This window comes from Tyto alba, unplaced genomic scaffold (genome assembly GCF_018691265.1).
Source record: "Tyto alba isolate M040663 unplaced genomic scaffold, T.alba_DEE_v4.0 Super-Scaffold_21, whole genome shotgun sequence".
NCBI classification, from domain to species: Eukaryota; Metazoa; Chordata; class Aves; order Strigiformes; family Tytonidae; genus Tyto; species Tyto alba.
In genome coordinates, this window is record NW_024881295.1 from 15480486 (window position 1) to 15497466 (window position 16981).

At 43.9% G+C, this 16981-nt stretch overlaps 1 protein-coding gene across 2 annotated transcripts; it reads right to left on the reverse strand.

Moving 5' to 3' along the window:
• Nucleotides 1-5209: 5209 nt before the first annotated feature.
• On the reverse strand, nt 5210-16802 carry LOC104366046 (tubulin alpha-4 chain). Of its 2 annotated transcripts, none has more exons than XM_032986219.2 (5): nt 13184-16802; nt 8989-9211; nt 8159-8307; nt 6923-7603; nt 5210-6100 (listed from the first exon to the last, which is right to left on the reverse strand). In XM_032986219.2, exons 1-5 carry the CDS (start codon nt 13184-13186, stop codon nt 5813-5815), a joined length of 1344 nt encoding a protein of 447 aa, XP_032842110.1. In that variant the 5' UTR covers nt 13187-16802; the 3' UTR covers nt 5210-5812. The 2 variants fall into 2 exon arrangements, with proteins under 2 accessions (XP_032842110.1, XP_042651379.1); XM_042795445.1 differs by having other exon boundaries at nt 12647-16802.
• Nucleotides 16803-16981: the final 179 nt, after the last annotated feature.

The following is a 16981-nucleotide window of genomic DNA, read 5'->3' on the forward strand; positions in this document are numbered from 1 at the left end:
AATATGTAACTCGCTTAGAAACTTAACCCATGTGGCAAACTGAAAGGCTTGGCGGTTTCCCATCAAATGGCGGGCTGTGGTGTACAGCAGGAGATAAAAGTGGCAGCACAGCAGTAAACAAGTACGCCAAGCCAAGCAGTGAGATTTCAGGCCTCAACAAGTTACCTATGTCTGGTCAAGCAGAAGTTCTCAGGTGGCCGCTTCTTCAGTGTGTGTGTTGGGTTTCCAGGCTTTCTCCTCGATCTTATTCCCGGGTGTCTGCAGGAGGAACAGAGGGCCACAGCACCCCATAAGGGAGCTTTGCTTGTTGGAGGATGCCCACTGGCCCAGCTGTGCTCCACTTAAGAAGATGGGCAAGTTTAAAGGTGAGTAATGCTGCCCCACATTGCCCAGCTGAATGGGGAAATGGTGCGAGTGACGTAGGGAGTCCTGCTGTGTGTGTGAAATAGCTTGAGTCTCTGGAACCCCAGAAGGGAGAGTCACAGTTTGATTTGCCAGGGCACACCTGCCTCCCCTTTATGGAGGAGCTCCAGCTGAGTCAGAGATACCATGTCCTTCCCTTGCAGCTGCCACCAGATGGTCCCCAGGGCCAGATTCAAACCCTAAGCCCTTCCCCTCTCTCTCTCTCTCTGCCTGTAGGGTTGGTTTAGCAGGACATGAGGGACTAGTGAGGGGGAAGGTGTTGCCCCCTTCCACAGGCTGTACAGAGCTCCTGAAGCTGACTGGTGTCTTTGGGGTACCCCTTTGCCCCTTCTGTGAGCTGCTAACAAACTGAATTCACATGTGCTATGCAGAAGCCTTCAGCTGTTTTCTCACTAATTTACTAAATTCAAGGAATGTTACAGAAAAAAACAGGTGTGGGGAGGAAAACCACAGCTTAATGTAACCTTGACTTGCCAGCTCCTTCCTGTATTACACAGATATTTAGTGGTTATAGACAGAATTTATGAGTTGAATGTGCAAGTTCGTAATAACATTTCTGCAGCAAAGATGCTTTACAGGGCATTAAGTGACATAAGTGTTGTTATTATTAACATACTGTTTGTTCCTGTTACGCCCTGAACGAAAGAGCCAGCCCTTTGAGGTAGGTGGCTGGAAGACTTCAAGTCTTCAGAGGAGGATGAATGCAACCCTGATGATGATGATGAGAAGGGACGTTCGCTGCCTCCCCTTTGTCACATAACACAGATTACTTCGGGTGCACCTTCTGGGGGAAGGTGCTAACATGGATTTATTGTGGAGAGAGGCTCAATGGTCCGTAGTTCTTCCATTAGCACAGCTGAGAACAGCATGTGCTCCCAGCCCTGTGTCAGGTACCCCTGTGCAGCCCCTGCCCTGCTTTACTGAACCAGGGGAAGGAGACAGCACATAGGAGGCTTTCAGAGGGGTTGTCTGGCGCCCATCGGAGCTGTTGTTGCAGTCCTCACAGAAGAAGTCCCAGTTGCATACCCTTTGGGCAGGTTATGGAGAACCTGCCTGAAGAACCTGGCTCCGTTGGAGGCAGCACAGAGGCCTGGCAGTCAGAGCTCTTCAGCCAAGGCAGCAGTGGCAGTGAAAATCTTCCTGGGTTGTCACGTGGGTGGGTATGGATATCTGTAGGGGTTTGAGAGCAGAATACAAAGGACTCAGCATCTTTGCTGTGACTCTGTCAAAGCCTCTTGGCAATGGTTTAAATTTAGTGATATTCCCTTTCTATTGCTAGCTTGTGTAGGGTCTGCCTGATAGAAGGGAAGAAGAGAGAGAGAACTGCTAAGCCGTAAGTTGCCTAGAGACAGTTAAACCACCTGAGCAAAGTGCAAACTGACACTGGAGATTAAACAGGAACTAGGCCTGACAGGTCTGTGGAAGCTAGTGAAACAGTGCAGCTGAAGTTGATTTTGGTAATGACCCCTGTGAGAGCCTGGATGCTCAATTAAGAGGAGCGTATGTCTTATTTAAGAATATTTTAAGCTTTTCCTGTGGAAGTCAGTTGTGATGCTCCACTTCCAAAACAGGTAACAGGCAGAAGACTGATCCCCAAAAGTGTGCTTAGATGAAGGGATGGCTAAAACTGAAAGATTCAGCATTTGGGTCTCCATATACACTGCCTGCTGAGTGTCATAGTGTAGTATCACTGACAAAAGCTGCTAGTGCCTGATAACTGCCACAGCACTTCTAAAGGAATCTCCAAACTATTCCAAAATGTGCATTGGCAACTGCAAGATCAGGGATCCTGATTCCTAAGTGTCCTTGCAAATAAAATAAACAGTAACATTGATGATCAGGATGAGATTTAAAAAGCTTTCAGAAAGTTAAGGACTCCACACCCAGTGTTTTAGAATGCATAAAGTACTCCACAGTAGATCAATAACTTCCACCTCTGCATTGCTTTCAGCAGCTTTTCAAAGAACAGAGCAAGCAATTAATCTACCATTTTTTACCACACTTTTTGTCTTTAACTTGCCCCCTATTTCTTTTCTGTCACTGGAAGAGCAGGGTCACTTCTTGGTTTGAACACATACCTGTGTTTCATGTATGAAATTTCCTGTTTCTGTTTTTGGTCCCAATTCAGAACAGAACTGTGAGGGGAGACATGTAAGAGTCTAAATCCCACTAGGTTGGGTAATACTTATTCATGTTGCTTCAATTTAGGTGCATAATCAAGTATGTCCTGAATAGGATGTTTTCCTAAACAGAGATATTTCTGGTACAGAGCATGCAGGTTCAATGTGATGTACTGTGAAATGTAACTGCCAACAGAAATATAAACCTCTACATGAAGATGATCACAGAATGGTTGAGTTTGAAGGGCCCTCTGGAGATCATCTGGTCCAACCCCTCTGCTCAGGCAGGGCCATCTAGAGCATGTTGCCTGGGACCATGTCCAGGTGGCTTTTGAATATGTTCAGGGAGGGAGATTCCACAACCTCCCTGAGCAACCTATGCCAGTGCTCAATCACACTCACAGTAGAAGTATTTCCTGATGTTCAGACAGATCCTCCTCTGTTTCATTTTGTGTCTATTGCCTCTTGTCCTGTCACTGGGCACCACTGAAAAGAGCCTGGCTCCATCTTCTTTACATCCTCCCTTCAAGTATTTATATACATTGACAAGATCCTCCCTGAGCTTTATCTTCTCCAGGGTGAACAGTCCCAGCTCTCTCAGCCTTTCCTCATAGGAGAGATGCTGCAGGCCCTTAATCATATTTGTGGCCCTTTGCTGGGCTCTGTCCAATATGTCCATGGCTCTCCTGTACCAAGAAGTCCAGAACTGGACATAGTACTCCAGATGTGGCCTCACCAGTGCTGAGCAGAGTGGAAGGATCATCTTTGACCTCCCTAAGCACAGCATAGCTAGCCAGTCAAGGGAGGTGATTGATTGTTTCACTCTACACTGCACTAGTGCAGCCCCACCTTGAGTACTGAGTGTGGTTTTGGGTACCTCAATGTCAGAAGGACATCAAACTATTAGTGTGTCCAGAGGAGAGTGACCAAGATAGTGAAAAGTCTCGAGGGCAAGACTTACAAGGAGCGACTGAGGTCACTTGGCTTGTTCAGCCTGGAGAAGAGAACGTTGACGGGTGACCTTATCCCAGTCTACAGCTTCCTCAAGCTGGGCTGCAGAGGGGGCATCTCCTCTCTCTGGTAACCAGTGGTAGGACATGAGGAAATGGAATGAAGCTGCACCAGAGGAAGTTCAGACTGGACATTAGGAAAAGGTTCTTCACTGAGAGGGTAGCTGGTCACTGAAACAGGCTCCTCAGGGAAGCAGTCATGGCACCAGGTCTGTCAGAATTCAAGGAGCATCAGGATGACACTCTTAGTCATATGATTTAGTTTTAGATAGTCCTGCAAGGAGCAGGGAATTGGACTTGATGATCCTTATGGGTCCCTTCCAACTTGACATATTCTATGATTCTATGATCTACTTCGCCTAATGCAGTCCAGGATACCAACTGCCTTCTTTGCAGCAAGGGCACATTGCTGGCTCACGTTCAACTTGGTGTCCATCAGGATCACCAGGTTGCTTTTTGCAAAGCTGCTTTCCAGCTGGGTGGACCCCAACACATATTGGTGAATGGAATTGTTCCTCCCCAGGTTCAGGACTTTGCACTTCCCTTTGTTGAACTTCAAGAGGTTCCTGTCAGCCCATTTCTCCAGCCTGTAGAGGTCCCTCTGGATAGCAGCACAACTCTGGTGTATCAGCCACTCCTCCCAGTTTTGTGTCATCTGCAAACTTGCTGAGGATACAGTCTGCCCCATCACCCAGATCACTATTGAAGATGTTGAGTAGGACTGGATCCAGTACTGACCCTGGGGTACACTGCTAGTTAATGGCCTCCAACTAAACTTTGTGCCACTGATCACTACCCTCTGGGCCTGACCATTCAGCCAGTTTTCAGACCACCTCACTGCTCATCCAGCCCATACTTCAAAAGCTTCTATATAAGGATCCTATGGGAATCAGTGTTGAAAGCCTTATTCATGTCTAGGTCAACAGGATCCACTGCTCTCCCCTTGTCTACCAGGCCAGTTGTTTTATCATAGAAGGTTATTGAATTGGTCAAGCATGACTTCCTGTTGGTGAATCCCTGATGATTTTCTGATTATTTTCTTCTTGTTCATGTGACTGGAAATGGTTTCCAGAATCAGCTGCTTCATTACCTTCCCAGGGATTGAAGTGAGGCTGACCAGCCTGTAGTTCCCTGGGTCCTCCTTCTTGCCCTTTTTGAAGGTAGGAGTGACACTTGCTTTCTTCCGGTCTTTGGGCACTTCTCCCAATCACCATGATCAATCAAAGATTATCAAGAGTCGCCTTGCAATGACATCTGCCAGCTGCCTCAGCACTTGTGGATGCATCTCATCAAGGACCTAGACCTAGATAAAGAGTCGCTGAGGGGTTTCCTAGTCAAGAAAAATTGTCATTGCCTAGCAAAGTGTGAATCCTATAAATCCAAGATCTTTGATCACTATGAATTATTTTTGAGTAAACATTCAAATGCCTGTATTGCAGACTCACTTGCACATGGTGAACTAAATAAACATTCCCACAGGTGACATAGTGGTCTGCTGGATAAAGCAGAGGCTGCTTCTTGCAGAGGAAGAACCATTCAGGTAGCAGAAGGAATACTGAAATGTTTTCAGTAGGGATGATGCAAAAAAAAGTTGGTTTGTTTTTTTTTAAAAAAGGAGGGAATTTTCTCATTTAAAGTTTCATGGAGACACAGAAGAAAATTCATATGCTTGCTGCAGTGGCACCCAACCAAATCCCCCAAACATTGAAAAACTGCACTGCTTTAACATTTCTGAAGAGTTTGCTTTATCAGAAATGGTGTTTCAGAGAAGAGTGAAATGTCCCTTTTAGGTCAGTCAGCTGAAAGTCAATGAGAGGATAATAAAGCACAGAGCAGAGGACCCATTTTTCTGTGGTCATTATTTTTTGACATGCCAGTAAACAAAAGGTGAAGGTATGTCAAATTAGAACTTTGAAAACACTACCGATTCACTGAGATCCATTATAAGGTTCCATATATTGTGTTGTAATGGTCTTAGCATGTGTATTAGAGCTTGAAGAGGTGTATCAGAGCCTTACCTTAAATATGCAAGAAAGAAAAGCAAGTCTTTTTGCATTGCTAAGAGTGGTGGGGCATTACTACAACTGATCGTATCTTATAGGACAATTTACCTGTGATTTATGGAATAAAAGATGTCTCTATGTGACCCCTCCTGAATTTCTATATATTATGTACAAAAAAGGTGAGCTAATGGTAGACGTGCAAAACAGTAATACAGAGACAAATCTGTGCTCTATAGGAACAAAGTGTATTTTAAAATTACTCCCCATCATTTTCTTCTTCAAATGAGTCAGTTCCCACTTCTTCATAGTCCTTCTCCAGTGCAGCCAGGTCTTCTCGGGCTTCTGCGAATTCTCCCTCCTCCATGCCTTCACCCACATACCAGTGCACAAAAGCTCTCTTGGCATACATCAGATCAAACTTGTGGTCGAGCCTTGCCCAAGCCTCTGCAATGGCCGTGGTGTTGCTCAGCATGCACACTGCTCGCTGAACCTGGGCCAGGTCTCCACCAGGAACTACTGTAGGAGGCTGATAGTTGATACCAACCTGAAAACAAGAATATGAGAGAAGGTTGTAAAAAGGCAAGAGCAGAAAGCAGTCAAAGAGCTGAAAAAAATGCGAGTAAAGATACAGATGTTGGGGTGGATGATGTCACTATGAAAACTACCAGATGGCAAATGCCGTAAAAAATAATAACAGTCATGAACAGTATGAAACATGGTAATTTCAGTGTCTGTATTGTTCTTCTGTTTAATGTACACTGGCTACTCTGTAGCTTTCTTAACAGCTACCAACACTGAACATACAATTTCACCAAGATAATCTGTAGAAACTCATACAGAAAGTTGGTTCCCAGTTAAAAGTTTTCACATTGTTAAACCAGCTATTTGTATGACAGTATTTTTCCACTGCTAATGTCTGTGTTATTGTTGAAATCACGTTTCCCAACACTGCTATGTGGCCAGTGGAAAGAGGCTGTATAATATTTCTGGATGAGAGAGTTAACTGACAGATTCCCTGATATCAGCATTTCCTTTATTGATTGTATCGCTTTTGATATTTCCTTAGTTTTAGATGTTGCTTCAGAGGACATACTCTCTGGATTTTCCAAAATTCAGGTCTGAAAAGAATGCTTTTTAAAATTTTAACTCATACACTTCAGATTTCCATTTAGGTAAATATTTAGGAGTCTATATCAATGGGTTGTCTAATGGAGAAAGGGCACGTTTTATACAAATGCATCTTGCCTATGTTGCTGTTTCTCACAAGTGGAAAACGTACAAGATCTAGAAGTTTAAATACAAGTTTCCCCCTAGACTGAACTTGCCCTTTCAACATTAAAGAGAAGCTCGTGGCAGCTCTACTCACCTTGAAGCCTGTTGGACACCAGTCGACAAACTGGATAGTTCTCTTGGTCTTGATGGCAGCAATCGCTACGTTGACATCTTTGGGGACTACGTCACCACGGTAGAGCATGCAGCAGGCCATGTACTTCCCATGTCTTGGGTCACACTTCACCATCTGGTTGTTGGGCTCAAAGCAGGAGTTGGTGATTTCAGCCACCGAGAGCTGCTCGTGATACGCTCTGTCAGAGGAGATGATGGGGGCGTAGGTCACTAAGGGGAAGTGGATGCGTGGGTAGGGCACCAGGTTTGTCTGGAACTCCGTCAGATCCACGTTGAGGGCTCCGTCGAAGCGCAGTGAGGCGGTGATGGAGGAGACGATCTGGCTGATGAGGCGGTTGAGGTTAGTGTAAGTGGGGCGCTCAATGTCCAGGTTCCTGCGGCAGATGTCGTAGATGGCCTCATTATCCACCATGAAGGCACAGTCCGAGTGCTCCAGGGTGGTATGCGTGGTCAGGATGGCATTGTAGGGCTCCACCACAGCTGTGGAGACCTGAGGGGCTGGGTAGACGGCAAACTCCAGTTTGGACTTCTTTCCGTAATCCATGGAGAGGCGTTCCATCAGTAAGGAGGTAAAGCCAGAGCCGGTACCGCCACCAAAGCTGTGGAAGATCAGGAATCCTTGCAGCCCAGAACAGGCATCAGTCTACAAAGCAAAACAGAAGGTGAAAGAATAGGGGCTGAAGAAGAATAAAAAGACTTTGTCTGCTATGTGAGCTTATTCTGAGCTGAAGGAGATAGCAGTCATCAGCAATATACAGCACAGATTTCATTTCAGGTTTTCTTGAGAAAGGGCTGGTGATAATCCTGTCCTCTTCTTTTTTCACTGGCTTAATTTGTCACGTAAAAATTGGACTCTTATCTGTGGAGCTTCTCTCTCTGAACCTCACACTTCTTTTAGTTAGTCTAGCTGAAAGCAGCAATGTAGAATTGCCTAATCCACCTGTCTATATCAGTCAGTATTGCTGCTCTAGGGCTGTGCTAATAAGGAAGAATTATATACTCATAACCACTTTTTAAGAATATGTAGATGGGAAGTAATCTACTGGGCTTCTCTCTCTTGGACTAGTAATGATGCCTCTGGGTGTCTTGCAACCTCTTTTCTGAACCATTGTTATCATTTGTAGTTAAGAAACTACCTGTTCTGCACTTCTTTCTTCTGCAGAATCCAAACTGCTGTTGCAAAACTACTGGGACTTACCAGCTTACGGACACGATCAAGCACCATATCAATGCTTTCTTTGCCAATGGTGTAGTGGCCACGGGCATAGTTGTTAGCTGCGTCTTCCTTTCCAGTGATCAGCTGTTCTGGATGAAAAAGTTCCCGGAAGGTGCCAGCCCGCACTTCATCTGAACAAGAAGGAGAAATTGTAAGAAGCTGCATGGCTGTGCTGCAGGGCCAAGTTCTGGTTGTTGTTGGCATTGATGCAAGGTTGCAGTCATGGGAGGTCATGACCCCAAAAAACAGAGAAGGGAACTGTCTCCTAAGCATTTTTTTTATATTGTTGCATTGTGGTGATTTATGGCGTGACTTGTATCCAGCCACAGAAGTTGTTATCTTCTCATAAACTTGTCAGTTTTACAGCCTGTACCCATAAGAGGACAAGTCACCAGAAAAAAAGTGTGAAGGAAATCAGGTTCCCCTAGGTGCCCCGATTTTTAGAAATCCTTCTATTCATGGAGGGAAACTGTCAGGCTCCCAATTTGAATCCGAATCAGAGAAGAGCAGAATTCAAATGGCAAAAATGTCATGATAAGCTAAACCAGAAGTTAAATGTTTGTGCAAAGCGCAGTCATACAAACCATGTGTACTAGCTATCAAGTTGCTGGGGATCCTGCCATTCCCGTGTTTATAACATTATGACAGAATCTGGCATTTTGTGTCACAAGAAAATTAATTTCATGCTATCTAGTGGTAGACCAAAATAGAAAAGGTGTGCTGCATTGTACCAGTGGAGACTGGTGGCACACCATGGTGATATTAGGAAGAGTAAGCTCTTCTCCATTTTCCAGGGGTTTTTCTATACTGACCTACTACAGTTGGTTCCAAGTCCACCATTACAGCCCGTGGCACATGCTTCCCAGTGATGGTTTCATTGAAAAATGTGGTAAAAGAGTCGTCAGAGTTGAGTTTAGCATGTAGATCCTTGAAGGTGCCGTCGGGCTGAATGCCGTGCTCCAAGCAAAAGAGTTCCCAGCATGTGTTTCCCATCTGAACTCCAGCCTGGCCAACATGAATAGAGATGCACTCGCGCTAAGAGGAGAGAGCAGAGACAGGGGCGAGAAGACAGTGCACATTAGTCCTCCTTATTCCCAGTGGTGACTTTTTCCCAGTGCATTGCTTTTCCCAAACAATGGTGAATTGTTACTGCCAGCATTTAATTTGGTTGTTCAACCCCATGACTACAGTGAGAATTAACTTACACATGCTGGATACTGGGACAGTTCTTTGAAAAATTGAGATCTGTGTGCTGTAATATATGAATACATGAAAACAGGCAGGGAAAAAAAAAAAAAAAAGTCAGTAACAGAAACCCAACCTTTCCTCCTATGAATTGGCCCTGCTGAAGAGCACATCCCAGTTTAGTTTATTTTTACTCCTGGCTGGAACCTGACACAGCCATGTGGTATCCTTCAGCCTTATGTAACCCAAGACAGGTGATGTCTTTTGATCCTTTTACCCTCTGATAGCAGGCTGGAGTGGAAACTTGGAAGAACTGCTTTAAGCAATATTCACCTCAGAAAATTATTTCAGATTCTCTCGGTTGAAACAAATGCTCCTTCAATCTCCTGAGCAGCTATGATTTTTACATTGCAGATCCGTTGCTTATTCAGGCGGTGTCATTGCAATATAGCGTGTTTATTTGCAAAATTTTGAGGATAGTTTCTGTGGTAACCAGGAACTTTAATGAAAAGAAAGCAATGTATGTAACACCAGGCTAAAATATGAAGGTGCCAATTGCTCCAAAATCCTTTACGCTTAAGAGTACAGGAGTATGAAGGACCTGGTGCTGGATTTCATAAGTTCAGAAACAGAATTATAAAGCAGATACTTCTGGGTTAGTCCCAATGATTACAACACCAGGTGTAGGGAAAGGCTGTTTCTTAAGATGGGAGTGTTTTCAGATGTGGAGTTTTTCAGCTTCAGTTTCTGCTTTGGAACAATTTTAATTAGTCTTCTGAGCTCTGCCTCTCTGATCTAAATGGCCCTGTCTATACAAGGGAGTAAGAAAGGGTCAGGTCATAGTACTGAACACTGGCCTGTGATCGCCTGTGCTGATTGATCATTAAGACACTCTCTGGCACAGTTTTGGCTTATGCCATTTCATGCTTTTCCAGACAACGCCTAGGCACCATCCAGAGTACAACTCCTGGTCAAGAATGGTTTCCAGTGAGCAGCTCACTGACCACTGCCTAACTTTGGAGGCAGAAACAGAATTCAGATGCCAAAATATGAAGCAGGCCATGCTACCTGGCATCAAGGCCAGAGAATGGCCCTCGCTCATTTTTATTTTGTAATATCGCATTTAGAGGTATCCAATGACTTAATATCAGATTTGGCCAGTTTGTTTTTTTTTTTTTTTTTTTTTAAATTATATAATTGCTTACCCTGCAAAATCATCCTGTAACCTGAGAGTGAAATGCATCTTCCCCAAAAACTAAATCCTCAGGCAGAATGTGTGACCAGCAGAATCTCTGGAACAGTGTTTTCTTCACAAATTGGCATATATTTATGTTTTAGAAACATAATTGAAGATATTTTTTCAGAAGGAAGTGGAATTTCAGAAGTCACCACTCACTACTACCCTGATTAGTCATCCGCAGAAGTTCAAATGAATATGGAAAGTCAATTTAAATATTTTATTCAATGAAATATATTATTTCTATTCAGTACTTATATGTAAGTTGCTGACTCTACAAATACATGTGCAGCAGTGTATGTAATGTGCTCTCAAGTGTACTTGCACAACCCTGTTTTTTTCAACTGAGTTGTGCAAAAGTACCTGAGTTATTTGAGTGATGATGAGGCTTCATAGCTCAGTATGTTGCAGGGGAGTTGCAATCTGGAGGATTACTCAAAAGACATGAAGGCATATTTGGGTTTAGAAAATTCATATAATGCTGATTTTGCACAGGACAGGCTCCTGCTTTTCTTTTAAATCCCAATGTGAATCTGTGAGGCTGGCAGCAAGGAAAAAATAAAAGCTTTTTCCTTTTAAATGTGGCAATGAGGCCAGCTGACTTTTGTAAGAGTATTTTTTAGCTCAAAACTACAATTACAAGTCAAGCAATACTTGGAACCTAAAGAGCTGCTTTGCTCTGTTCCTCAGATCAGTAGGTGAATTGGTCTGTTTTTTCATAGATGGAAGAAGTGAGGGTTGCCTTAGGAAGTTAATACTGTAAAGCTCAGTATAGGACTACAGCTGAAGACTGAAGAACCGGTTCCTTTCCTTTTAGACTGAGTTTTCAGCTGTGCTAGCTTGAACCAGTATCTCAGCCTTGCCTTTTGAGCCAGGCCTCTTGCTGTGTTCCTGCCTTCATCTCCCATCTTTTCCTACCCCAGCAATAATTTGGAAATATTCTAACAAGAGAAAACAGTAACAAGGAGGTTTCTAATTTTGCATAGTAAACAGCTTTAAAATAGATATCAGACTTTTAGCAGGGAAGAGAGTGGGTCTTCTTCAGAGCCACAGGCAGGGTAAACTGATCACTACATGGTATTTAAATTTGGATCCAACTCCAAACTCATGTTTCTTTCTCACCCCATCAGTAAAGTACCAGAACCTGACTTTTTATCTACCAAGAGACAGTAGAATGGGCCAGGTCCTTTGTGAAACTAAACCTGGGAGAGCTTTGACTGTATTAAAAAAACAGAATACTACCTGGCTTAAGTGGTTAGTGCACAAAGGCAAACTTTAGTCTTTCAGCTCTTCCCAAAACATGCTCACTACCCTAGGTCTGCCTTAAGCCATGGGGAGCCTGTGGAAGCGTGTATCTTGCCTGCAAAATCAGTGCTCTCATTTTGGATCTGCAGCTGTACTGGCAGAAGACAACATAGCTCTCTGCACCAAAATAAGACTCAGTGAGAGACATGAATTGGGGTACAAGGGGAAGTGGATTTTTCACATTCTAAGAGGTTTTGAGAGATTTCTACAAATTTATATTAACCCCCAAATCTTAAAAATGAAGAGCCTTTTTTACTTACCTCAACACTTATATGTATAGAAACATTTATGCACTCCAGAAACGCACATGTATACACTGTATAGCTATGAACAGTACAGCCATTGGGATTAAATTAATTTAAAACAGACACAAAGGTAAGTAACTTTTTTTGGTTTATTTCTTAAAACAAACCTATTATCTCATATGAAAATCAGCCTGTGTTGAGAAAATGTTGTCACAACAGAAAGTACTAAAAAGCCAAGACTCCAGCTCTGACTTATCTTGTAATTCCACTAATTAGAGGCTCTCTGAAGAAAACTTGGGTTCACCATGCCTTACAGCTCCGGTGAGATTTTCTGACACTCCTTTCCCATCCTCTTACACGGTACTCGGTGCGTGGGATCAGGGTGTTGTGGCACAAAGCACCGCTAACAACCGCAGATCACCAGCAGATCCCCTTGCCTTCCCTCGCCCGTGGTCCTCCTGGTCCCCGTAGGACCGGTGTCCCCGCGTCCCCCCTTACCATGGTGTCTCCAGCGGTGTTTCCCTCCCTTTCGGGTGAGCACCAGCCGGCCTTTGCGGGCGCCTGGCTCGGGGCTGCAGGGCGGGGGGCAGCCTGGGCCCGGCACCCGGCACCTGCTGCTGCGCTTCAGCCTCGCGGCGCCGCGGGGAAAAGGTCGCCGGCCCCACCGTCCTGCCCGCTGCAGCGCTGCCCGCCCCGCCAAGGCAAACTCAGCCAGCCAGGCAGGGCTCGGGTACACCCCAGATTTCAAAGTCGGTCCCGCCTGGTTGGGCGTGCTTGTTAAATCCGAGTGTGGCCACGTAACACGCCGTACGCTATACTTTCCAGCACCTGAGTATCATACACACATCTCACCTACACGACACGCACCATCCCGCTTCCCTGTTCTGCCACTGTGTACACACAGTATGTATGTATTTAGATGAAAATTACTCCTATATTCCAATACAGAAGACTGAGAAGGCATAAGAGAGCAAATGAATGGAAAAGGGAAGGATAGAAAACAAAAAGAGAAAACTGAACAGTAAATATAATTACCATTCTGAATTGTGCTCTTAAACTCTGGCCTGGCTTCTTCCCCTCCTTACTCCAGCAGCCTTTCTATTAACGTTTCAATTTACTTCTGTTGCTTTTCTTTTCACATACGGTCACCTGGGCTGTCAGCAGTATGGGATAGCACTCAGTGCAGACTCTAACTTGTCTGTCCAAACACTGAAAGAAATTTGATTCTTATTGCAAGACATAGCTGGAGGCATCACACAAATATTCTCACACCAAATTAGGGCAGTTGCCTCCACCACTTTATTGTTTGCTCCTTCTGCACTAGCTCAGCATTGGAAAGCAGCAGCTTCTCTCAGAGAAATCCTTGTGTTTGCAACTCTAAGGTAGCAGAGGAAAGCACACTTAATTGCTTGATCTGAGTATTATGTATCCCCCAACTTTATAAACATAGTGTTTATTATGATGTTTAATCAATAGAAATTTAAATACACAATTCCTAAAATTCAGGTTAGTCTACTTTGACATGATTAATAGATTGTTCTGCTACTGTTGGCAACCAGCATCTATCCAAGTATCGTATCTAACTAACCTACGTTTTAACAGTGTGAAGTAGTTCATTCTGTGTTTTATAAACTCACATTTACTTTGGTATAGTCTTAATTTTGCCGATCTTTACATAAATCTGCAAATCACTACTCTTTGATTTTGGCTGGGAAAAGCTACAGTTTTCTGGAGCCACAAATATTTTTTACAGAGGAAGAATTCCCATGGTAATTTCTATCTGCTGCTTTGTTTAAGCCGAGTCCCACATTTCTCCAGAAAACCATCAGATCACTGCTTTGAAACTAAGGAATAGGTTGTTTTAGTGTTCTTCTTCCAGTGGAACTGGTAATGTTCTAGCCAAGCTCCAGTGCTCTGGACAGTCTGAAATGTTAATGCTCACGGCTCCACCAGATGTGGAGCTCTGTGCAGAGAATCACCTCAGGAAAAAGTCTTACAGCAAATACTTTGAGCAGTCCACCACTCAAATCCTCTTAGAGTCAGTATGTCAGATCTAGCAGCTACAAAACCTAGAAGAAGAGGTCTGTGAATTACTGAATTATTTGCAACTTAGTCCATTGCTGCATTTTCTCAGCTCTTCCATTGCCTCTCTCCTCTCTTCTGAAACAGGCAGTGAGAGCACCACTGGGAGTCAGCATTAATCATTCCTCTCTCCGCCCTACTCAAAGTCAACAGTCCCAGGACCCATAGACTCACCAGTGTTGGGTTGCCAAACTGAACCTGTCAGAAACTTCAGGGAGCAGGGAGTGATGGAGTCTTGAGCAGTGTCCCTCGCTGGTGGGAGTACAACAGCTGTGCTCCTTCTCTCTATAATCAGCTGAGCTTGAAGAGCCTGGGGATGACCCAGGTTACTATTTTTGCCTTTCTCACACATGCATAGCTAAAAAAAAGGCCTTTACAAATCTGCTTTAGACCAAAGACAGTGCTTGGCCTGAACTATCTTGAGATGGTCTATGAACTCAAGTGCTGGAAATATGTGCTGGTCTGGGGTGAAGGCCAGACAGAGACATAAAAATGCTGAGGAAGGCTTGGGCATACTGGTTTTCATGAGGTTTCCTTATGTTGCTCTGTCTGTCCACCTTTGTGGAGTGCTTGGGCAGAAACCCCTCAGCCTAGATTTAGAGGGTAACCTGAAAGCACAGCGTGGGACTGTGCACCCAAGCACTGGTAAGTTTTGTTGACTCCAGAGTTAGCCTCTAGGCTCTACTTCTCTAGAGACATGAGGTAGATATGGCCTGGATCTGGATTCTTGGGAAGAAAGTCATCTTGCTCGATGCTGGCATTCAACCCACGTGGGCAGATTGTGAACTTGAGGCGGCACCTCTCTGTCCTCAGAGGTGGTGTATATGGAACAGGCTTGAGACATGCCCTGCGTGGGGAGGGTTGATAGCCCAGCAGCCCGGTCAAGACCTGCCCACTTCAGCTTTTACTGTGCGACATTGGTAGATGATGATGAGAGCTAAATAGGGCTGATTATAAAAACGCTCTCCACAGAGTCCCAAGGTGTGCAAATAAGTGAATTTGGCACGAGTGCTAGAGTGGCTTTGCTGGTACTGCCAGAGGGCTTGTGAATAGCCCATGCTCCTCGGGGTGATGTGCAGTCTGCACACAACTGGGATGCTCTGGACATTCGCAGAGGGCTTCTTGTGCACATGGACTGGGTGCTGTGCCACAGGTACCCTCCAGAGCAACGCAACAGAGCAGATGAGTTGTGAGTTATTCATTCCAATTGTTTATGATACTATCAAAATCAGCCTCTTAGAGGGATTTTGTAAAGCCCTTAACGTGGCCATACAAAACCTAACCCCCGTTTCCTCTATTTAAAAGTAGACATGTCTCTGAAAATAGCATTTTTGAATAATCTAGCTCTTAGAAGTACTGTCCACCAGATCTTAGGCAGAGAGAACCATTAAGTCCTGTGATCTGTTAGTCAGTTCTGTTCTGACTAAAGATCAAAATACATCAACAGGCAAATGAAGGACAGTCAACTTCTTTATCTCCTCTACCAGGTGCACATCACTCCCTAGACTGGTTAGCTAAGTGACTCACCAATAGTGGCAGAATCATGGATTATTTTCGAACAGTAATGTGCCATCTTACAGAACGCTGCACTCCTAAGAAGTTCTTTGATGATCATACAAAAACCTCTTTGGTGTGTGAAAGTCTTTGCATTTTCCACACATTTTAATACCTTCTTCTTATGTTAGGTGAATGAAGATATAAATGCTTCCCCGTGTCCTCTGTAGAACTACATTCTGTCATTCTGTTGACACCTACTGGGAGAACTGACAACATCTCGTTTCAAGTATTTCTGAAATCCCAAAGTCTAGTACTTCAGTACTCTCATAAAACCTGCTGTAATGATAAAATACTGGCTTTCAGGCATTATCCTTGAAACAGAGAACCATGCAATCTATTTTTAACACTACTTTTAAATAAAAAAGAATTACGTACATGTTGGGATACAGTTTCAAAAGAGTTACCTCCTTTTTGGTAAGAATTGTCATATACAAAATTCCTCTATATATGTTAAAAATTGAGGAATTAGATCTGGAATTGCAGAATTATCTCCCCTAATATAGGAAGTTCAGAACTATAGTTTCTAATATAAAGATCAGCCATTCATTTTGCAGATAAGAAGACTAACTACATCAGTGATGTTTCTGGATGTGCCTGCTTTTCTTTATGACCTTTTAGCAAATCTAATACAGATTTACCAGAAAGAGGACAATGTTCCTCAGCAATTTGGGCAAAGCATAATGCATTTTTATAGCCCTGCTGGAGTTGTATGCCATGAGTATGCATTTCAGTGAAAACACAGATTTTTTAAAAAATAAATTTATGAAAGATCAATAGTAAATCCATCATTAAAGTAACAATAGTATGTATTTGGTCTCCAAGGTGTCTCCCCTTCATCAGTGTAAAGGGAAACCTTCCAGATAACCATGAGCTCAGAAGCAAGTCAGACACACATGGCAAGATCAGCACAATAGGCTTAATGTCTTGCTGCAGGCATTACTCCAAGCACAGGGCTGCTCAGCAGGTACCCCCAAATGCACACCATTTTCTTTACTTTCTATTACCTTTCTCTTGCTTCCCCCCCTCCCCCCCCCCCCACCTAAATAGACACCTCCACACACTTTTTCACCACTGGCCCTGTTCTGCTAATTTTACACCTTTATTTCATAAGTTCAGCTTTAGTTAGTATCACCACTAAGCCAACACCCCCTTCACTTTCTGTTGATATCTTACACTGAAGGCAAGTGTCCCCAA

Excerpts from the sequence above, each read along its gene's own strand:
- LOC104366046 (XM_032986219.2), bottom strand. Across the intron at positions 7,604-8,158 it reads TTGATCGTGTCCGTAAGCTG|ACTGATGCCTGTTCTGGGCT; the intron begins GTAAGTCCCAGT and ends TTTGCTTTGTAG. Across the intron at positions 6,101-6,922 it reads GGTGTCCAACAGGCTTCAAG|GTTGGTATCAACTATCAGCC; the intron begins GTGAGTAGAGCT and ends TCTTGTTTTCAG.